This window comes from Tauraco erythrolophus, chromosome 3 (genome assembly GCF_009769465.1).
Source record: "Tauraco erythrolophus isolate bTauEry1 chromosome 3, bTauEry1.pri, whole genome shotgun sequence".
Lineage (NCBI taxonomy): Eukaryota > Metazoa > Chordata > Aves > Musophagiformes > Musophagidae > Tauraco > Tauraco erythrolophus.
This window is the reverse complement of record NC_141467.1, coordinates 8,111,915-8,135,269: the sequence shown is the minus strand read 5'-3', so window position 1 is coordinate 8,135,269 and position 23,355 is coordinate 8,111,915. Positions and strand designations below refer to the sequence as shown.

At 48.3% G+C, this 23,355-nt stretch overlaps 1 protein-coding gene and 1 long non-coding RNA gene across 2 annotated transcripts in view; both read right to left on the bottom strand.

Annotated features, from left to right (window-relative positions):
* Positions 1-8,273, bottom strand: part of HIVEP1 (HIVEP zinc finger 1) — a 123,527-nt gene extending 115,254 nt beyond the window's left edge. Inside the window, exons 1-2 of the mRNA XM_086608914.1 lie at positions 8,236-8,273; positions 5,459-5,605 (exon numbers count right to left, since the gene is read on the bottom strand). Of these exons, the coding sequence (XP_086465040.1) occupies positions 5,459-5,498 (40 nt within the window). The 5' untranslated portion in view covers positions 5,499-5,605; positions 8,236-8,273. The remainder of the gene's footprint in view (positions 1-5,458; positions 5,606-8,235) is intronic.
* An 8,154-nt stretch (positions 8,274-16,427) lies between these two features.
* LOC147528961 (uncharacterized) lies at positions 16,428-22,663 on the bottom strand. The gene is made up of 3 exons (XR_015222071.1): positions 18,517-22,663; positions 18,323-18,436; positions 16,428-17,390 (listed from the first exon to the last, which is right to left on the bottom strand). It is a non-coding gene; the product is annotated as an uncharacterized LOC147528961 (long non-coding RNA).
* Positions 22,664-23,355: the final 692 nt, after the last annotated feature.

Below are 23,355 nucleotides of genomic sequence, written 5' to 3'. Positions count from 1 at the left end.
GATGCCTGGCTCTTCCGGCTATCCTAAGACCCACAATGCATCCAGCTTCCCAGCAAGCTTACACACGCTTTTCAGATTACTGCAAAGCTATCAAGCTATTGAGCAAGGCTGTTCACATTATACTTGCATTTCCTTATCAAATGCAAAGTGTTAAAAGATTAGGAGACAGCTGTTGAACTTCACAGGCCCATCCGTCATTTGTTCCAAACAGAAATATTTGATGGAGAAGAAAAAGCAGAAACGGCAACAACTTGTGTATCAGGTTTGCGAGGCAAGGCTTTGGTAGCAGGGGGGCTACAGGAGTGGCTTCTGTGAGAAGCTGCTGGAAGCTGCCCCCATGTCCAATAGAGCCAATGCCAGCTTGCTCCAAGGTGGAACCCGTCGCTGACCAAGGCTGAGCCCATCAGTGATGGTGGTTGCACCTCTGGGATAACAGAGTTAAGAAGGGGGAAAAAAACCTGCACAACTGCAGCTGGAGAGAGGATTAAGAACATGTGAGAGAGACAACTCTGCAGACACCAAGGTCAGAGAAGGTGGGGGAGGAGGTGCGCCAGGTGCTGGAGCAGAGATCCTCCTGCAGCCCCTGGTGAAGACCACGGTGAGGCAGGCTGTCTCCCCGCAGACCATGGAGGAGCCCACACTGGAGCAGGTGGATGTGCCCAAAGGAGGCTGCGACCCCATGGGAAGCCCACAGGACCTGTGGACCCATGGAGAGAGGAGTCCATGCTGGAAGTCTGTTGGTGAAGGACTGCACCCCGTGGAAGGAACCCATCCTGGAGCAGCTCATGAAGAACTGCAGCCCGTGGGAAGGACTCACATTGGGGAAGTTCGTGGAGGACTGTCTCCCGTGGCAGTGACCCCATGCTGGTGCAGAGGAAGAGTGTGAGGAAGAAGGAGCGGCAGAGGTGACATGTGACCAACTGACCGCTACCCCCACTCTCCATCCCCCTGCGCTGCTGGAAGGGAGGAAGTAGAGAATTCAGGAGTAAAGTTAAGCCCGAGAAGAAGGGAGGGGTGAGGGGAAGGTGTTTTAAGATTTGTTTTTCTTTTCTCTTTGCCCTACTCCGATTTGATTGGTAACAAATTAAACTAAGTGACCCAAGTCAAGCCTCTCCTGCCCGTGACAGTAATTAGGGAATGATCTCTCCCCGTCCTTATCTTGACCCATGAGCCTTTCGTTACATTTTCTCTCCCCTGTCCAGCTGAGGAAGAGGGTGATAGGGCAGCTTTGGTGGGCACCTGGCATCCAGCCAGGGTCAACCCACCACACGACTTGTATTTTTAAAAATAAGAGAAAGCTTATCTAGAAAGAGACAAAGTTCAAAATATTTCTGTTACAGTTTTGTATTGGTGAATCAGAGCACTGCCTAAACACTGTACACATAACAAATGAGTTTTCATTTTAAACTCTGCAACTGGGTACTTCTAAGTAAACAAAACCATGACTTGTTTTCCCTTCTATATCCTCACAACCGTCTGACAACAAACCAAGCCCACTCAGCCCTGCTAAAAGCATGATTCTCTAACGTAACTGTACTTCTGGGAATACATTACAGCTTCTGTGAAATGTTTTGTTACACCTGCGTATCCATTGGCCATGGAAACTTAGGGTGCAACCACATGCAAAGTAGTCTTTTCATTAGTTTTAGTGAGCTAAAACTTCATACAACAAACAAAGTAAATGAAGAAACGACAACCTCTGGATGCCTGAACACGACAGATGTTTTCCTCTTTCACAGCACGCTTACTTTCGGGGGGGAGGGAATTGATGATGCTTTTCATTAGCAACATGATACGCGGCTGAAAGGTTCGAGAGACCAAGGCAACAGCAGGAACATCTGCTTATAAGTTCAGTTCCAGTTCCCACGCAGCCGACAGGTAACCCACGCCAGGCTCTTCTTTTCCTCGGCATGTCTTTGGCCTTCGCTTTTGAAACTACTAAGCATTTTTTTGGAACTTGCATGCACCCAATCCATATCCTTTTGAGACCTGCAAAACACCAATTTCTCTCAAATTTTAGCCGCTCATCCCTACTGCGAGGGACGGCCACGACTGTTAAGCCGTTCAGGAGACTGAGCCTGACGCTGCGCACAGCTCCTCTCACCAAAGCAGTCCACGGGCAACGGCAACGTTTCCCACGTTCAGGATGTATTTGCAGCGAGAAGCGGGGAAGGCTGATGTGACAAAACGACGTCACGAAACGAGCACAGCACAGCAGATGCCTTACTGGTACCCTTCAGATACAACACGCTCGTTCAGCCGCAGTCAGGCATTAAAACCACGTCGCTAACACACAGGCATCATAACAAACGGCCAACTAATTTAATTATTTTTTTTTAATTTGCAAAATAATGCTTCCCATATCCTGTCCTCTTGATACAGTTTCTTTTTCCTGCTGTAAAAATCCGGTTAGTATAGCATTATATTGACTCATCTATAAACAGACAGTGAAAGCCAAGAAGGGGGAGACGGGAGAGGACCTCAGCATGCGAAAAAAAAAAAAAAAAAAACCACAAAAAATAAATTTGATCTTCACTGATCCTGATACTTCACGGCCACTGCTAATCCGCCAAAGGCTGTCAGCTCTCTCAGAAGTATACAAACCGAGCAAAATACAGCCATGTCACAGAAAGAAAAGCCTTAAGGTTTCCTGCCAAAATCTTACATTTAGCTCTGTATATTAACCAACATTTCCCCAGACAATAAGGTTGCTTACAGTAAACACAACCAATATTAAAACCTTCAAAACTTACTCCTATGCTACAGGAAACCTCAAGTTAACTACTGGGAGTGTGTAGGGGGGAGTGTTTACGGGTTATTTTATTTTTCCTGTGTGGCTTTTTGGGGGGGAGGGAGAGAGGGACGATGCTGGTGTTTTCTTAGGGGAAAATATTTTAGGTTCTTGGACTTGGTTGTTTATTCTCCAGACTGACTCGGACCCCAAGTGCAACCCAAGTAACTCATCCCATGCACAACAGCATAGAGTGTCAAGGGTTGTTCAACAGTGACCTCTCAAAAAAGTTAAACATTGATGGGCTCTGGACAATTCCAGGTAAGTCATTGGTGATTTGATTGCGATGGGGCAATGAGAGGAATCGGGACAAGGGAGGGAGAAGCCAGGTAAGGCCACGGAGCGTTCTTTGTACATAGTACAAAAGGTGACAATCAGGTTTAGACAACTTAAAAATACCTTTTCACCTAAAAATACACGTTACCTAATCTGACATCTTTGTCTTCCAAAAGTTGTAAGAGTTTGACAAGTTTCACCTTCGACCACAGACATTTACTCTTTTTGCAGATTTAGTTATCATTGGTATTAATTACCATGGATTAAACCACAGGTGTGCGACGCAGTTTTTAAAGTTTTAATGGTTAAGACTTGTCAGCTTAAGACCGGTCTAACTTTGCATACATAAAAATAAGCTGTCAGAAAACAGACCTGTGAAATCTGTCCCAGTAAAACCCGAGAGTTTAAGCAAATATTTTCTGTGATATTCTGAGACTGATAAAATGACTAAAGAAACTGAAATCCAGTTTTCCTCATTATCTAGACTAAAAATGGAAGTAGGGCATAACTAATGAGAAGTAAACTGATTTTTCAAATCACTTCACCTCTAATAACCCATGATAGTAGCAATACATGCTCGCAACGTGTTGAAGTTTGCAGCACCTGTGTAGTTTTAACAATCATTTAATCGTTCCAACATCATTTCAAATTATGGGCTCGCTGTATACGTCTATTTCCCTTCTCAACAGTTAACCCATCTTAATTCATTCAGGAACTCCATTAGTTGTGGAAAATAGGAACTGATGAAAACTGCTATTACAGGGGGCGATAAAAGCTAAATGACTGGGGAAATTATGCAAGGTAAAAAAAAAAAGGCAATTTATTTCTTATACAATTAAGAGTTTAATTAGATTATTTATTTTAAATGCATCTACTTAAGTGAATAGAAAGCTTTATGACAGACTTAACTCCTCTTAAGTTTCCAGCAATACAAGAGTATCAGACGGAGTGCTAAAATTAGATCACTCTTATTTTTGAAAGGAAAACATAAGCTCAGCTACACCAGAAACTTGGTAAGCAGGAATATTAAAAATTGGGCTCTAATTTATTGCTTCACATTCAGTAAGAAGGTGAAACAGCATCAACCAAATGTGAAATTCCTGATCTGCGATGGAGGTTTATCCATCAGGATATTTATCAGATTTACCCATTCAGGAAGTGCTGAGCAGCATCGTTCAGTGCGATGGAGATTTATCCATCACACTGAACGATGCTGCTCAGCACTTCTTGAATAAAGACGCTGCAAAAACGTCTTCTCCAGCAGAGATTGTCAGTGGTAGCAGCGATACAGTCCGCAAACGAGAGGTCTCTGACGCAGCGGTGTGCACGTGCGCTTGAGAGCCTCTGAACTGTAAACGAACCGAAACGCATGCGGAGGTTTGTTGGGTTTTGGCACAAAAAGTTAAAACCGGAATCAGATGCTGTTCCTGCCCCTAAAACTCAACGTTGACGTTTGTGGTTCTGTAATCACTTTTGTTCTCTGAAGGGATACTTCCAGACTGCAACTGTAAAGTTTGCATAAAAAAAAGCTGATGACAGCCACACGTGAGGGTGCAGGTGGAAGCATGTTATCCCGAAAGCTGCGTACGAGGGTGAGGATGGACGCACATTCTCCCTCAACATATATGTCTGCTCATCAACTGACATGTATTTTTCCCCTCATTTAATTCCTCCAGGGCCACTTGTACCAAGACAGTTAACAAATAATCACGGGATCGGATTCCTCACGTTCACCTGCCAGTCCCAGGCTCGCTTAAGTGAACTGGGATTTTGTTCAAGGAAACGTCTGGACATAAAACCTCACCAGTTTGCGGAGCAGGTCGCTTGCCCGCTTGCTCCTTTCTATAGCCAACGAGCTAACATCCGGCTGTGCAGAGGCAGGAGAGCGAGGAGACCAAGGTCAAACCTAGCAATTCCTGAGGTAGCGTGGGTGACAGAAGTGATAAACAGTGGGGAGGCATGCGTGGGAGGAGAGTCTGATCCCCTCAAAAGCAAGCCAAACCCATTACTATCAAGAAAAACAACTACCGGCTGTCAGATCTCATGCTGCTTCTACGTTACACGCATTTCCCACCTCCCTGAGTATTTCAACTGCAAATTCTCTTGGTAAGGAAACCACGTTTTCCTCTGCATTTTCAAAGTTCACGCTGGTTATTGCTGTAAGCTGGAGGACATCAAGAATGCTGTCAAGCACACAGGCTGTAGGAATAAGAAGAGATTCCACTTATTTCTCTCAAAATAAGAGCTGTCTCGCGGATGATTCCTAAAACTTGCTTGCAAACTATTTTTGGATCAAAACAGACTTCTTAAATACATATTTCTTTATCCTCGTAATTGAAACTGCAACTGAGTCTCCCAAGAGCTTTTCCTTCTCAGCTGAGAGCTACATACCTCTCAGATTTCTGGGATGTATCTGCTTTGTCCGAGGCATTTTCCTCTAATCTCATACACCGCTTTCTCCTCTCAGAAATGGAAAGTACAGCAAGCAGAGAGATGGCAGCTCCATAAACTTGTCAAAGGGGTCAGTTAATCCGTATGCTAAAAAAAAGAGAGAAAAGTTATGATATATATGAATTATTAAGGAAAACAAGGATACCCGTTTTCTCCCTTTCATCCTCAAACAGCTATGGAAATCAGCGATCAGCAAGAAATGTTTCTGCAACTATCCTTTCATTGAGTGAAATGTTCCAATATTTTAAGAAAACTACAGGAGGGTGAAACTTCTTTTGAGATTACTCAGGAAGCATGAGAAAACTAAGACACTTCTCCACATTTGTCAGCTGTTTTCTAGTCAGAAAACGCCTTCCAACAACTCGCGTCCCATGCGAATAAATTCAGAAAACGAAACAAAATTTGACATCAGGCTTTAAGATACAGATCTTCACCTCGGGGTGGGGGGAGAACAGAGTGGAGGGCAAACATACACTGCATCAGCACTGATCCACCCTATTCGTAACACCAGCCACCTCCGGGTTCCTTACACAGAGCGTGCAAGTCTGGAAGAACTCCCCAAGGAATATTTCTCCCAAAATATCGGTGTACAGCAGAGATTCACACCAGCTCCTGACCCACCTGCAAGCTGCTGCACAGCAAGTTTTGTTCCCTGGCACGGTCCTACATGGCTGCAGCAGCCCCTGAATTTATTTACAGGAGGCTGCAGCCAGCAATGCCCCAGTACAGATAAAACTCAAGGGACCAAGGAATTCTTTTAACAGCCTAAGACACGGATTTGCTGCTATATTGGCACAAACCTACATTTGCATCCTCAAACCTACACCTTTTTCAAGAGTAACAAAAATTTCTTACTTTTCAAATATTCTTACGACTCGCTTCCAGTTTAAGGAGCGTTTTGTTTAGTTTCTGAAATCCTACAGGCTGTGAAATCTCCCACAGAACTATGGCAAACTACTTATGCACAAGAACTTAAAAAAGAAAATGACCGGTGTAATTCCACTCTTCCAGCTAAACAAAATAAAAAATTAACCACTTTTCACTTTTGATTTTTTTTAGTAACACTACCTCATGTTAACAGATTATTTTTTTTAGTAAGCACTAGAAAGAAATTTTAAAAATTTATATAAGCTTCAGAATAGCCCCTAATATAGACAAGTTGATTAAGGATAGCTACTCCAAGGAGGAAATATGTAGAATTTTTAGCATTTGTTGTAAGCATTAACTCAGGGGTTTGTTTTTTTTTAAGACAACCATCTTTCTGTAAAAATGGAATTCAAATCCACTTAAAATAGACGTCTTGCAACGACCCCTTCACTCTACAGACTGTTGAGGAATATAATAATTAATTTTTAATGTTTCTTTTGTCTGTTGTTGCTGCATTAAAGGACCCAAATAAGAGAAGAATCCGACTGCAACCGACACAAAGGAAGGCTGGAAAAAATGTTATTCACCAAGGTATTACTGCACGTTACACGGAAAACAAGGAAAAATACAAAACAGAGCACACAGCCTGTCAAGTTGTTCACTCGCATCACTTTATCCACAAGGATAACGGAAAGATTTAGAAATGGAATAAAACCTTATGCTAACAGGTCCATTTTCCTGGTCTCGGACACAAACTGGAAACGCAGAGAAGCGGCTGGACTGCTTGAAGCAACGAGCACCCCCCGAATCCCAGCCCCTCTTTACTCCGGCTGCCGCTGGGCTGAGGTTTTTAAAGATGATAATAAAAGACCGTCGCTTCTTTGTGCAAGTTACGTGGAGCAGGAGTTTGAAATCCCCCGGCTATCCGTAAATCATAAGCACCTCCCGATGCTCCCCTGCAGCACAAATGACATCTTATTTACGCTTTAAAACCACCAATTTCCCCCGCTCACCAGCAGGACTCATTCCTTGGGGGGGGGGGGGAAGAGATGACCGTGCACGACCCAGGCGAAAAAGTCATTCCCTCCTCGATTTGAGCAAAAAGCGAGGAGAAGCGGGGCCTTTGCAAACGCAGCGGCCGCACACACACACGCCCCCCCCCTCCCCCCCGAAAAAAAAAAAAAAAATGCAGATTAGGGAGGCGGCCAGCCCCGGGGCCCCGAGAGCCGCCGGTATGTGCCAGCAGGGTTGCAAAGAGAAGGGGAAGGGAGAGAGGGAAAAAAAAAAACATGAATGAATAAAGAGGGAGGAGCCTGGGAAAACCCCTCTGCAACGCCGCACCGAACAAAGCGCTGCACACATGCCGGGGGGGGCGGGGGGGGGGAAGGGGGGGTGGCCGCAGCCCGGCACCCAGCGGGGACGGCGGCGGGGCCAGCTGGGCGGGAGGAACCGGGCCGGGGCTCCGCGGCACCCCCCCCCCCCCCCCCCCCAAACCCCGGCTGCAATGGGGGGGGGGGGGGGGGGCACACAGACACACGAACCCTCCCGCGCGCTGCCCGCCTGGGGCTCGGGGTGCAGCCGGTACCCCCGGGGGGTGCGCGGAGCGCGGGGGGAGCGGGGCCTGCGGTCCTCCCCGTTCCCACTCGCCCCCCCGCCGCCGCCGCCGCCGGAGGACACATTGTGTTGTGGCTGCCGCAGCTCCGCGCAGAGGGGAGCGCCGGCCGCGGCGGGGGGAGCGGCGGAGAGCGCCTGTCCCGCCCCGCACCCCCCCCCCCCCCCCCCGCCCCGCCGCCCTCCCCACGGCGCCTCCCGAGCCCCCCTGCCACCCCCCCGCGGGGCCCGCTGCAAACCTGGCGGAGGGGCCGGCGCGGCGGCGGCGGCTGATGGCGGCGGCGGCGGGGAGCGCGGCGACCCCTGCGCGGTGGCGGCAGCGGCGGGAGCGGGGGGAGAGCGGGCGGGGGGGGGGTGGGGGGGGGGCCGGGAGCCTCCTTCACTTGACAACCTCAAACACAAACATGACCCAGCGCCGCCGCCGCGCCCGGCCGCGCGCACACGCACACACACATGCACACACACACACACACACACACACACCGCCCGGCACCGACACCCACCCCTCCTCCGTGCACCGGCCCCCCCGGCCGGCCAAGGCGCCGCCCCCCGGCACGGCCCCCCTCCGCAGGCCCCCGCCGCCGTGCCGGCCGGCCCCCGGCCGCGCCCGCCCCCCCCGCCGCAGACCCCTCCTCCGGGCGCTTCCCCCGCTCCATGTCCCACACGGGAGCGGATCGACCCCGGATCCCAGCCTCCCCCCCCCGCGGCCCCTGCCCCCACGGCTGCGGGGCGATGAAGCGGTGGGAGGGGGGGGGGGGACACGCACAATGCGGGGGGGGGACGGGAGCCTCCCCAGGCAGGCGGGAGGGGCGGGGCGGGCCCGGCGGGGGAGGGCCGGCAGGCACGGGCGGCCTCGGCGCATCGGCCGGGCTCCCCTCGGGGAACAGACGCGCTCCCCCGCCCCGCCCCGCCCCTCCCCTCCCCCCCGGCGCCCCGGTCACTGGCGGGGGGAGGGGCGCGGGGGGCGGGAGGTGTTTTACCTTCTCTCACTTTCTATTGCAGGAAGCGGGGCCGGAGCAGTGACGTCACCGGGTCTCCCGGCCCCGCCCCTTTCCCGGCCCGGGCGGGGGGGAGGCGGGGGTGGGGGAGGGGTCGGGGGAGGGGTCACCGAGGGGGTTTCCTCGCGGCCCGGTGGGGGAGGGACGGCGGTGCAGCGCGAGGCACAACAGCGGCGCCGCGGGTAGGACCCCGCGGCCACTCATCGGCCGCCGCCGGGCCCGACGCCGCCGCCGCCCCGGCCGGCGTCCCGGGGCTGTGCAGCGCCTCGGGGGGTGGCGGCGGGGCCCTTCGCCGCCGCTTAACGGCCCCGGTGTCTCCTCAGGGGGTCCCGGGCGGCGGCTGCGCCTGGGCCCGGCACGAAGCAGCGCCTCCGCCGAGAGCAAAAGTTACCGCCGCCCCGCTCCCCGTCCCCCCCCTCTCCCCGCCGCTCGGGGCGCTGCGCCGGTGCGCGTCGCGGTCCCCCCTGCCGCGGCCCGGCCCCCGGGGCACCGGCACGACCGGACACACACACACAGAGCCGGGGTGACGCGGAGATCCCGGAGGTTCCTCCCCGCCGCCCGCCCGCCCGGCCGGGCTTCCCCGCGCCCCCGCCGCCCGCCCGGCCCGCCGCGCCCCGGCGCCGCCGGGACAACTCACCGCCGCGCCGCGCATCCTGCCGCGGCTAACTTTTCATCCCGGGCGGCAGCCGAGCCCCTCCGCCGCTGCGAAGTGGGCGGGGGAGGAAATACGAGGAGGAGGCGCGTCGTGCTCTCCGCCGCGGCGCCCCTTTTTTGGCCCGGGCCGCGGGTTTTTGCCGGTGGGGGCTGTGCCGCGGCGATCGCGTTCCTGCATCAGCTGTGCGTGTGTGTGTGTGTGCACCGAGCGGGGTCACCCTGCCCGGCCAAGGGCTGCCCCGCCCCGCCGCGGGGCAGGGAGGCACGGCCGCCGCCGGGGAACGCCGTCCTCCCCCCCCCCTCCAAAGGCAAGGGGGCCTGGGCTGGGCTTTTGGAGCTGAGGAAGGGTCTTTTGTGTTTTATTTGTATCCAGGCTGCGTGATAAAGGGGTGTTGGCAACTTTTCGTTACCGCTCGGGTTTTCCATCAGGTTTTCCGTTTGGAGGCAGCACGTGATGTCTTTAGCAAATAAACCCAATTAAATACTTCTTGCATCACCTCACTCTTCTTCCTCCTCCCCTGGCAGCCCTTGTGCTCAGCTGTAAGTGCCTTGGCCGTGCTCCATCCTTCCCTTGTTAAGTTTAGTGTCCGGATCAGACCCTGCCTTGAGAGAACACGACCACCATTTCCAGAGGCTTGGAATTTTTCATAGGGCCTTCTTTCAAACTGCGTTCCATCATGCAGGATTTTCGTAAGACAGATTGAGTGCTGTGATCTTCATTTCACAGGGGAGAAACCGAGGCAGGAAAACGCAGAGCAGCTCATTGCAGAGCTACGTACCGACACGCGGCCACTTCTGTCAGAGCTCTTGGCCACAGGCACCGTCTCAGGGCTGTTTTTTCCCCTCGAGTTCACTTAAATCATACCTTGAAAACATTTATGGCTCACAATGGTGGCAGGTTCTCTGCTGCAGATAGCCTGTCCTACCTCCTGCCTGGAAGCAACAGAAGCGTTCGCTACGCAGAAGGCAAAAAGTAAGCAGGCAACCTGCCATCACACTGCCTGGTTGGTCTGCAACCTGGCGCTCAGGGTGAGAGATGGTATTCGCCACAGAATGGAATTTATGGAAAAATTAGACTGGCAAAGAGAAATGTTGTATTCTACTACTCCAGTTAGAATTACAGAATGGTTTGGGTTGGAAGGGACCTCAAAGATCATGTAGTTCCAACCCCCCTGCCATGGGCAGGGACACCCTCCATTAGCCCAGGTTGCTTAAAGCCTCATCCAGCCTGGCCTTGAACACTTCCAGAGATGGGGCAAGTGACAAGAAAGTGATGATTTGTTTGTTTGTTTGTTTTTGTTAGAGGTTGTGCTTGCCTTCTCCCTCTGGCTTTTAGCTGTGAGGTCTGACCTGCTGAGGAGCAGAATTGCCATCGACCTGAATGCATCAAGATGAACATGGTCCTGCAGGTGCCATAGCTTAAATTAGCATGCCAAGTCTGACCGGTCACAAACCTGAGATCAAGCGACCTCTGAAACCAAGTCTGGACCTCTACTTGTTCTGGTCAGCTGCCTCCAAGAGCCTGTCCTGCTGGCCTTTGTGATACATAGCATCTGGATCCTTCTTCTGATACTCATTGTCTGAAAGCTTCAGATTGTTGTCATCAGGGAGGAAGCATCAGAGGCTGATCCTTCCTCACAAGATGCCTGAAAAAAAAAAGGACCCACCACAGCTGCTGCTGATGGAAGTCCTCAGTCACCCATTTCTTTGTGAAGACTTGAATAAGTACAAAACAGATGCTCCAACGTGCAAGTTAAAATGAAAGGCAACAGCAAACCCCCTGGAGCCAGCAGGAAACTCTTCTTCTACTAAAAGATGCCAAACTGCATCGCATCCAACAGTCAGGAAATCCAGCCCTCCCACCACATGGATAGGCGCAGGAATATCGTAGGTACCCTTCTGCAAAGAAGCACAAGTGTCTTTACAAGAATGACTCAATGAGGTGTCAAAGAGGAGACAGGTCCCCAGGGAGGTGTGGGGCATGTCAGATGGTGCCAGCTGATCCACCCTTGAACATCTAACCAGTCATCTCAAAGTTAGTTTGGGTCAGACGACAAAATGCAGAACTGAAAGTTGGGCCCCAGAGGTTATTCCCACGGCCATCGGAAACAGCGAGCCAAGAGGCAGCTGTGAGCTGGTGATGCTCCTCAGCCTGCTCACCTCGAATGAACAGAGGTAAGGGGCCAAAAAAACATCTCCAACCCAGCTCAGTGACCCTCCAGCAGGCTGCTCTACCTGCTACAGCAAGTAGAAGATACAGTCCTGAGGGCGGCCTTGGGAAAGCTTGGAAGAGATGGCAATATCGGGCTGTTTAGCCTGGGCAGAGCACTTGATCTTCTGTCTGTTTTTCCATCAGCAAAAAGGAAGTGCTTACCCACTCGGAAAAGTACTCTGGAAAAAGTACTGTGGATGATTGCTAGTAGGAAACACGTAGTAATCTTCTCAAACCTGCAAATGAGGGAAATTCTTTAAAAGTTTTCAGCGAGATCTAAAATGCCACATCAATATGCACATTGGGAAAAAAAAAATCATCCATGGCAGAATTCGGATACTTTTAAAATTCCACCTAAAAGGAGCCCTACAGGATACAGATTCCCTTTAAATGACTGTGTGTATATCTGAATGGGGATCATTTTTAAGGCTCTCTTCTTTCCAAAACTGCTCTGCATTTTCAGGAGGACATCTATTTTTAAACGTCTTCTAGATTTACGCTTGAAACCCCTACGCTCAGAAACTGATATTCTACAATGGCTCACAGGTATTTTATAGATAAATATATACACATACACACATTAGGCTCTCAAGAAACCATGATACGTTCGGTACTTTTAAATAATTCATTGTTAAGCACCCCATGATAAATCTCTAGTTGAACAGTATGTGATTTTTGCTAGAATTCTTGGTATATATTGAATGCGAAGCACTGTGGTAAATTTAACTACGCTGAGCATCCAATGTGAAAATTTTTTATTGTACATTACATCCTGACACGCATTGGAGAATCTTTATTATTAAGGCATCAGGGAATTTTTGAGGGAACTTCTGAAGTTCTGAAAAGAAAAACCAGACTGAGCACTAATTCTCTATAGAAGTTGAGATTTTCTCACAGAAGGGAAATTCCATCAGTAGTCTGCATTGAATTAATGTGAAGGTCTCGCTAGAAGAACTGCTGTCTATTAGCTTGTGCTCTGAGGCTTGTTCAGATGAAGTCAGAAGATCTCGGCTCACCTGCTACAAGCCAGTGCTCAGAGCATTTCCAGGACTTGCCGCTCCTGCAGCAGGGCCAGAGAGATAGGGCAACCACCACTGCTGCAGGAGAAGGTCAGTTTTCCCCCTTTCCTCAGGCAGTAACTGTCACCCCAGATACTCATGACTCGCCCTTGTCAGCAACGGCCAGACGCTTTCCTGGAGGTGGGCGAAGACAATGGCGTGGACCTGGCCGTGCGCTGCTCCAAGCAAGGAGCTGGTCCTGGTTGGAATATTTTGCACAGCAACGTCCTCTATCTTCTTCCCTCGCAGGATGTCCTGAAGGCAGGTTGCTTTTGTATTGCCTCATTAAGTGGAATCGGTTCCTTCCAATTTGGATAAACTGGCATTATGTAATGGAAACACGTTCCATCAAAGAATTTTGACCCAGCCTTACTTTTTACTTATATATAGGTATATACACTGCAGCTCTGTGTGGTAGTCACTGGTGTGGACCCCTGCAGCCAAGGAAAGGTGCAAATCTGTCCAGCTTCAGGTTACTCAACTGATATATGGCACAATTCATTGACAGAGCTTCACCTTTTTTCCTGATATTATTAACCAGACATTTCAACGAACTTCGTGATCACTGAGACCATATCTAGTTATTTGCACTGTGTTTATCTTACTGATATCAGAGCATCTCAGACAAGAACACCTATGTTTAAGATGCTATGCTAAAAACTGTTTTGGTGGCTATCTGTCCTTCCCCTTCCTTGGAAGAGCCCCAACTGCTGTGATGCTCCCCCAGGCTTAACCACAGGGGAGCTTTCCCAGCAACAGCTCCTCCTCACCCTATCTAAACCACCACCGCAGCCTGACATCAGCCTTCTTCCCAGCACATGAGGCCTCACGTGTCTGGTCACAGGACAAGAGATCAGACCAGAGAGCACCCACAGAGCAAAGCAAGAAGGTTGCTTTCTAGCAGAGGTCTCTTTGAGGTCTCCTTCGATACGGCAAGCTCTGGTGAGATAAGTGCTGTGCCCACACCATGTGGGGCGTTCTCTCTCAGCAGAGAAACGTGGTGAGGCCAAGAGCAAGAGACTCATCCTCAGCACTTCGCAGTCTGGCCGCACTCCCTGCCCAGCCAAACCTTCCGTGATGGCACACCAAAGTCTGAGGAGGGAAAAAAAAAAAAAATAAATTAAAACCAGACTAGTTTTCTCCAAAGGGCAGCCTTGGTAGCTGGTGTATCCTGTGCCCATGCTGCTGCTGACCTGCGCTGAACAGGATGAGGAGCCGGCTGGACCACCACCATGCGATGAACACCACACATCTAGCAGGGCTTTGTGGGATATGACATTAAGCCCCTCTGGAGAGGGGCATTATTAGCACCCATAATTATGAGATCTCGGATGGAGGATTTGGGAGAAGGCAAAGACTCGTCTGCAAAGCAGGATATGATGCCGTTGGGGTTATATTAAAGGGCTGAGCCAGCTCAGACACCCTTCCTCCTCCCCGAGATGGAGCTCACCCAAGGCCCTGAGCACAATCTTGTGTCCAAACACGAGGCAAGTTTGAGCTTGGGCCGGTGCTCTGAAGTCAGCTTAGATGTAGCCATGAAAAGCAAGTCCCAGAGCTTTTGGCTTTCCACTGAAAATCGCTTCTGTCTTTTCAGAAAGAACTGTTTCTCCGTAGGTCAGCAAGTTCTGTACTTTTTAGCCCTTTTACTCCTTTGCACCCGTGTATTTTTGCTCCCAACTGCGCTAGTCGGGTTCCTCGCCGTCTCTGAACTTTATCATGAAGTTGCTCATATTTTCCACTGCATCTCCTCTTCACCTCAGCTCAGCAGTTCGCTCTGATCTTTCTTCCTCAGCAGCTCTAAGTTCTGAACTTTCATTTAAATACAGTGTGGTTTGCCAGCATTTTTTGCTAAGCCTTTTATTTTATCTGTTAAAGAAACAGAAGACACATACGCACTTAACACAAGTTCACCTTGCCAAGATCCTTTTAGTGGTATGCTTTTTCTTTAGATTCAAACATAAACATGTTAACATATCTGAATGATTAAAAAGCATTTCATCCAGTGCCTTCTTCTCCAAGGATTTTTGCCATTCAATGGCACTCTAGTATTATGTTTGCCACAGACACGTATGTGAGAGGTCTTTTAAAAATGACGTTCTGAGAACGTTAGGTTAGCTTAGCAGCTCAAAGGTTGCAGGGTTAGTGGTGTTTTGCTTATTTCCTTTTATTTTCTCTGGAAGTGTTCTCCCTTGCCTCCTTCCCGGTACAGATGCAAATATAAGAAACGCACAAAGAGGAGGAAAAAAAACCCACCACAATACACCATTCTATTGAAAAATCTCAAACAAGTCAAAATTTCTTTGATTACTGGGATGTTTACTTTGCCAGGCATACTGCAGATCGTTAGGCAGATCAACAACAAAGCTTCAAGTTCCTTTAGCCTTCACCCCCTGACTATGAAGTACCATTCGAATAATATATGGAGTATTTGCAGTGGTGCATCACAAGCACCTTTTGTAAGCTGTGCTATTTCTGTCGTTTAGAGATCTTCAGTTGTCCTTAAACCCAAATGGCTACAACGATAACTAAATCCATGGTTTTACTTTGAATTATCTTGGTGCCTTTCTGTTAATAATCCTGCTATGTAGTTTCCCTGATTGTGGGGTCTCCTGAAAAATCATTTTTGCGAGCTGTGGCCAGTGATTTTGCTAAATATTTTCATCTTTTTAAACTAAGGCTAACAAGTGTTTGGCTGCAATGCTGAGGAGCGTAGAAACTTTGCAAAACACACTTTAGCAAACAAATGGAAGTTGAAAACACAGCACTTGCAGTCTTACAGCTGTCCCAAAATTTTACAAGGCCAACGCTGCAAAAGCAATGGATCTCGTTTTCCAAAATCCTATCACAGCAGCATGACTGCATCCTATACCCGTTTTCACACATTGATAAACAATTACCCACTTAGTGTACAAGACAGAGGAAAACCAGGCATAGGAGAGCAACAGTGATATAAATAAGAGACCTGGTTCAAGGCTGGCTTCTCACTGCAGTAAAGAGACAAATATTTTGGGTTTGGTTTTCATGGATCAGCCAAAGGCTGCTAGGCAGCCTGGAAAGCCAATATCCAGCCCTGTTTCCCACCTGGCCGGGCTGTTGCTCCAGGCTGGCTTGGCAGCCTCTGCTCAGACTTCTTCAGGTCCAGCTGCACATTAAACCCCTTCCAGAAGCTTGTGCCATGGGCTTGTCGCATCCCGGTTGAAGCCCCTTTTCACCGAGAAGGCATAAGACATTTTGCAACTGACTATCTCTCCTGGTTAAACACTGTGATGTCTTGAAGGGCAACACCAAAACATGCTCGAGGGTGCGCCAGCAGACCTCAAAGCTGTTCATCTGTTGGCTTAAGAAGTGGTACAACAGAGAAAGCACACTTTATTTCCATCAGACATAAATCATTCCCCAGCCTTGTCTTTACAGCAAATGTTAAGGCCTTTTCTACGTCACAGAAATATGGCATATATCTGTTTTGATCAAATCGTGGGACAGCCATACTGACGGATTAATTGCATTTGTGGAGAGCAGAATCTGACACTGATGCACAATGAAGCTTGCAGATAAGCTCATGGCAAAAAAAAGCAAAAGTTTAGACATCGGATCCTCCACGGGGTTAAATTGGCATAGTTTCTCTGAGACATGCAAATTATATTATTGCCATAGAAATCCTACAGAAGGAGTGGCCGGCCAGCCCGTAAAACCCCAAGGACAGCATGCACTCACCTCTTAAAAATACGGGGGTGACAAAAGCCCAGGTTAATGCTTGGCCAGAAGAAATCCAGCAGGAAGGCCAGAGGTGCTGAGATAGAGACCCAGCCACGGGAGGCAGATGCTGGGCGCAGATGGGAGAGGAGCTCACAAAGAACAGCTCAGCTCCCTAAAGGCTTCGGGTGCCAACATGCAGGGAGAGGGAAGGGTATGTAGCACAGCTGTGAATCCCTCTCTAGAGAGGCATTTCCCTCACAGAGTAATTTTCCCTGTGCCTATCTTCAGGAAAGAATTTGCGTGTCTGTTAAGTCCCGCTAATGCCAGTGAGCCCACTCTCGGAAAGCCAGAGCATGTGCTTAAGGGCTTCGTGTATCAGGTTTTACAGGCATCATTTGAACACGTGAGTTATCCCTTGGCTTAGTGGGACCACGCGTGCCTAGAGCCCCTGATGATCTTACTGTAGTCTCAGCAGTCAACTTCAAATGGAAAAAGAGAGCGAACATTACTAAATCAAAAAAGTTCCCAGAGAATTGAACCGTAACCGAACCCCTCCTCCCCCATCTGAGGCTCCGTTTTGCGTATCTGATCCTGTGAACAGCTTGCACAACGAGGCACCGAGATCAATGGGGCTGACAAACCACAGGTTGTGCTTTTTGTTGAGTCAGAGGCATTGTCTGCAAATATTCAGAGCCAGTTCTGCAATGCTCCTCCGTGCACGATCTTATTATCAAGACCATAGTGCCATTCTGGTGTAATGCTTTAGAGATCCTCCTCTGGTAAAAAACACAACTGTGCCTTACTTTTGTTGTCTCTTAAATAGAAATACACAAAGCTGTAAAAACCCTTCTAATTATGTTTAAAAACCAATCACATTAAAACCAAAGCCGATGCCAAGAACATTTTAATCACACAAACCCAGAGATGCAGAAACACTTCGCTCCACTGCTGCGGACTGTAGAACGAAGGAAGCATGATAATTTCAGTCTGGTTTATGGAGGCCAAACTCATAGTACCCACTTTTGCATCTCCTCTTTTTCCTGCAAGCTGCCTATAAGCCCTTTTCTAAGAACACTCTTTCCATTTACACACACATTTTAATTCCTCTTCCATTCCCTACTCCCATTCCCAGGGCCCATCTTGCTATTGTGTGTTTTGTCTCTCTATCTAGTTCTTCCCCACACTACTTCTCTCCCAACTTCCAAGCAGCTTTTCCCTATCCAGATTGCATGAGGAGACATTATGCGTTCCACCTTACTTTCCCCCAATCTGGATGCATCTTTTGAGAAGCTGCAGGTTAGGAGAGGAAGGTCTGAAGCTTCCTTCACTCACTTCTCTGTCATCCTCCCCCTCGGCTGACCATTCGGTGCCTACACCTCTAAAGCAGCTCCCAGCGGGAGCACAGGAAGGACACAGAGGCGCAAATGACTGTCCGTGTTTTAAAACTTAGGACCCGCTGCCCAATCCTCTTGCTACTGAGACCAAAAACATTCCTCGATGCTGTAGAGTTGCCTGGATGCGATGACAAAAAGTGATCAAAAGCTGACTCTGCAAGCCTACTGCAGATATACCCTCAACTGCAGAGTCCCAGTTCTCTTGACCTATAAAACGCGAGCGCGTTGGTCTGACCGATAAGAAACAGTGAATATGACCTAAACAGCAGGCTCTGGAAGCGCTCACACGAACCATGTTGGCGCACGTTTCTTACCCAGACAAGCAACGCTTTGCAGGCTCAAGCCAGCGAGGTGAAACATTGAATACAGGATTATCTTTATTTGTGGGCAAAGTCCTCTAGCCACATCTGAACCACAGATCTTCACATCTGCAAATAAAAGCGTTATCTAGATTTTTTCCTGCGTTGCAGTTATTACAGCATTGCTGCCAGACATTTCTGTTCCTCACCTCTGCCTTCTTTGGCTGCTTTCCTGCCTTCAGGGGAAGAGCATCCAGTGAGAGACGACTCCTTCATTAGGCAAAAAAAGTGACTTTGGTTGCAGCACTTCTGCAGGGTGGACAACAGTCACCATCCTCTGTCGTTTCAGTGGCGATGGCCACACTGCCTCATCCCTACACACTCACATATGTAATTGAAGAGCATGTCAGAGAGCAGGTCTGTTCCCCGAGGGATAGCAAGCCAGGAGCTGAGGTGATCCCATAGCCTGCCCCATAGCCAAGCAGGACAGGCCCAGGCATAACAGCCAAGTCCAACCAAGAGTCCAGACCATAAGGCATAATTATGGTAGTAAGGCACGTCCAAGATCAAGACAAGAAGCTAGTTCACAAGTCAGGCCCAGTGATGTCCAGATAGGGCCATGGTGATGAGACAGAGCCAGGTTCAGGCTGGGAAAACAGTCCGCGTGTTGAGCTCCAGAGAAAAAGACTACCATAGCCAGCCAGAAGTGGAGACCAGCATTTCTCCAGACAGCTCAAGCAAGGGCTGATGGTCCCCAGCTGAGCTTAAAAGGATTTCTGAGTGCTTTTAAGGTGGGTGGAGGTCTCAGCTGAGGCTGCTCAGAGCCATTAAGGACTGTTAGTGCTCTCAGGGACCTGAGGAGGTCAATCAGCAAAAGAAATTGCAAAACATAGTTGTGTATATGTAACAGTATCTAGCATATATATGTCACCATATTAACATTCTGTTTCTTAAGTCTACTCTATTAATTTCCAAGCATCTGGCTTATGATTTCAGATCCTCTAAGGCGGAATAGACCTTAACTCTAAAAATGTATCTGATGCCACACAGCAAGCAAAAGATTAAGAAGTTAAAGAAAGACGCAGCTGCAATAAAGGGATTGCAAGTACTTTTAAACGAAAACTCCAAGCTGCAAATAATATAGCCTGCATTCAAATCTACATCCAGGCTACTGTAAAATCTCTTCACAGACTTTTTAGTTTGCCTGGCTACAAGTCATTATATATCTGGAAAGAATTCTGTGCTTCCTACATCCTTCCTACAACCTTTCTTTTTATTTGCATTCCTGCTTTCTACTCCCACTACTACCTGTTACGTTCACTTTTTAGACTATTTTCCCCAAATTGCTTCTCCCTTTGATTTTTGCATCCCACAAGGGTAACCTTTCCAAACTGCTCTCTATTATTTGTGGTCTTTGGTGCCACTGGTCCTTCCTAAGTTAAAAACCCACTGAAAAATTAATATATGTGCTGTTTTCTTTCTCTTTGCTCTCACTAGTGAGTATCTGACACCAGGTTGGACCCCATACTGAATCCTGAAATAGCTTGAATTTTGAGAAAAATTTCCATTCCCAGGGCTCGCCCTTGCCATGGGTCAGGTTGTTACAAGCAGCATGAAGGCAGACAGGCACGCACACATGCACAGGATCAGGCTTGCAACCGTTGGGTTTCCTGGGACAAGGTTATATTCTAATTATCCTGCAGCAAGACATTTCGGGGCTGCTGGAAAATGTATATTAAATATAAAACAATTACACTTACAAGTAACTTCCTTTACCTCATGTCCCAGCTTAATTTGGTTTTCTCTGTATTTACAGTGTGTTTTTATGCCATAATTATTCCTGGTCAAATCATCTGAAATTATCTTTAAAACATTTAATTTTGCAAATGTTCCCATACAAATGCAAATCCTTTAATAGAGTTCAGATTCTATGTTTATTCTTCCCTTTTCATTGCAAATTTGTATAATTAGATTTTAATTTAGTTTATGTCAGAATTTTTTAATATTTGAAATCCCACCCATGCCCTAGCATCACCTCCACTAACGGTCCAGGTTGAAGTTAGCCAGATTTCAAGGTTGGGAGAAAATGTCTTCTACTAGCTCTGTTTTTTCAGCTGGGATTGAGCACGTTAGTGTCCCACATGGAGTTTACAGCTCCTGCTCTGCCAGCAGAAGAGGTTGTGTGGACACTCCCTAAGGTTCTCCGCTGCATGTGGGCTCATTCAGATGGCCTTCTTTAGTGGTTTAAGTTAACTGAGTTATTGCATAAAGAAGCAAATGGTGTATGTAAGCACATTTCCACCTGCTGGCAGAACGGTGGGAATGGTGACCTCTGGCACAGGAACAATAACCAATACCTTGGGGTGGTGATATCTTCATGGAGCAGAGATAGTCACAAAGTTAACGTGTCACGTTGTGACCTAACTCAACTGAAACCTGGAAAGCAAGAATACTGCAAAAGCAGCGTTAAGCTGTGAAAAGAGAGGTGGGGGTGACAAAGAACAGCGCATGGTGCTGCATGTGAGTGTTTTGGGACACTGCGAGCACTCACAGAGGGCAGTGCCTTCTGGGTTGCTCTGGCAAACCCTCCCAGATTGCAGAGGTGACTCAGTAGAACTTCAAAACCATCTATATGGAAGAGTTATTCAAGGGTGATTCATGACCACTGCAGAAGAGGATTATCATAGAATCATAGAATGGTTTGAGTTGGAAGGGACCTCAAAGATCATCTAGTTCCAGGCAGAGGACAAGACCAGTTTTGTTTTCTGAAACAACTTCAGAGAAAATTAGTCAGATTCAGTCTGAACTCCGGCCACCATGAGTGACCATCATGCTCTGATCTGTAGAGACTTGTGGCTGCATAGCATGCCTCGATGGAGGTGGTCTGAAATATTTTAGGAACTACAGAGCAGCTCATGGCTCTTACACCAACAATTTCACGTAGGAAGAAGGTTTGGGCAGAGACTGCAGCTAAGCGCATCCAGGAGCAGACTCACATGCTGGCGAGATGCAACGAGTGCTCCTCTTCACTCTGCGTAAGCGTGGTCATATCGGGGCAGAGGCTTCACATCTGAGAGACTAAAGCTGAGGAGAGTGGAAAAAGAAAACCAAGCTCGATGGAAAGAGTGCCGTACATGCACGTTTATGTCCAGGCAGCTTCTTGCACCCTTTTCCATCTCCGTAGTTATGGAGGGGCTGCCAGGATCCATCCTTCAATAAAAGGCATCTGTTTCTGAAGTGAAAACCAGCACTTAGTTGCTAACAGCACACAGTAACTCCACACATCAGTGCAGAGCAGGAAATGAAAAACATTTTTTCTAACTATGTTATAATGGCAGTTTTAGGTAGATGGAACATTAGCAGCCTATGCCAAGCTGGAAGCTGGCCGCCCCATTGGCTTTTCAGCAGCAGCTTTGGTCTTTGGAAGCTTTTCACAGGCTGACAATGCTTCAGAAGAATCTCCTTTTGTCAGGGATTACAAAAATCAATTGCACCGCTTGTACGTAGCATGAATGCTTACCATGTGGATAGCCCCTTCCACCAACTGACATTTATTCCAGGTTATCATATCCAGCGTGCCACAGGAAGCTTTCTCCAGCTTTATTGTACTGTTTGTCAGGAGACTATTTCCATTTTTAAACTGAGTTTTCTCTTTCTAAGGACAACAGATTATTTTTCTCCCAACAGGCAAAACGAATTCCCTCAGGGAAGGTTTAGGTGCTGGTAACATGTCCCAGGACTTGGTCTTGTAAGCCATCTCAAGACCTGCACACAACACCTGTCTGGCTCTAGAGTTGCACCTCTTCTGGTCTTTTAAACATCCGTAAAATGAATCTTGAGCTGTAACTACCTTTTAGTCCTTCTTTCAGTGCAGAAAAGCCATACCAGTTGGTGGAAATTACAGTTCTGCCAATGTCAAACCTCCTTTTAGTGGATAAAGCCTTCTCGATCAAAACAGAAGTGTTTTGTACACGAATATCACTCCAGGAACACCAGAGCAGAGGGGCAGGTTTCCCAGCTAAGCCCACGTATCTGCATTGCAGCCTTTCGAAATAACAGAGACAACCCAAAACGTCCTGAAAGCCATCTGGCTTTGCGCTGGGGGAGCTGCCTAACTTGCTATCACAAAGTTAGCAGAGCACCTTATATATCCTTATATCTTCTCTGAGGATGGTATAAGGATTAAGGTTAGCACACCCCCACCACAAGTCGGTGCTTGGTTGCTGCACTCAGCCTGTTTGCTTCTCCTTTCAAACTGTTCTTGGGGCCACTGACAGTTGGGACAAATCAAAGAAGCTTTCGGACTCCAGTTTAAGTTAGGAAACTGATTTTGTCCACCACTGGCCTAAGATTCAGAGTCAGAGCACAGCTTAAAAAACCACGTTTCTTTTTTCCACTTCCACTCCCAGATTATGCCTTGCATCTGCTGCAGAGACTTGGGACACACTACTTAGCAATTCCGCGGGGAATCAGACATGTTACACAATGATCTGATTAAAGGAAACTTTCCTCATCAGCTGAGACACAGTTATGTCACTGATCTGCACAGAAAGCTTTCCAAACTATGGTTCATCCAGCAGTCCAGAGCAGCTGTTAATATTTAAGGAGCACCAGAAGTTACAAAGTGTCTCTAAAATACCTATGGGATTTAAATGTTCCCTGTGAGGTCTGCTTGGTAGACTTGTTGTGATTTTGGCCGCACGGTAGGAAGGATTCATCTACTCCTTGAGTATTTCCTTGTGCATATCAAAGAAAAGGTAGCAAAAAGATACAGTTTTCCGTGGAAAGTCATACATATGCATGATACACATATATTTTATGTAATGTGTATATCTGTGTGTACTCATGCACAAAAACATGCTCGGAAAACGCTATTCAGACTGTAAAGCTCACCGCGCAGTATTTGGGACACGCTATGAGAAAGGTGACCCCGCAGAGTCAGTTTAGTTCTGTATGGTGAGCATGGGAGACCAACGTCACACTCCTTAGCTCTGGGTGAAGGCTACCCCCACACCGCGTGTCGTGGAGGGTGGGATGCCGGTGGCACT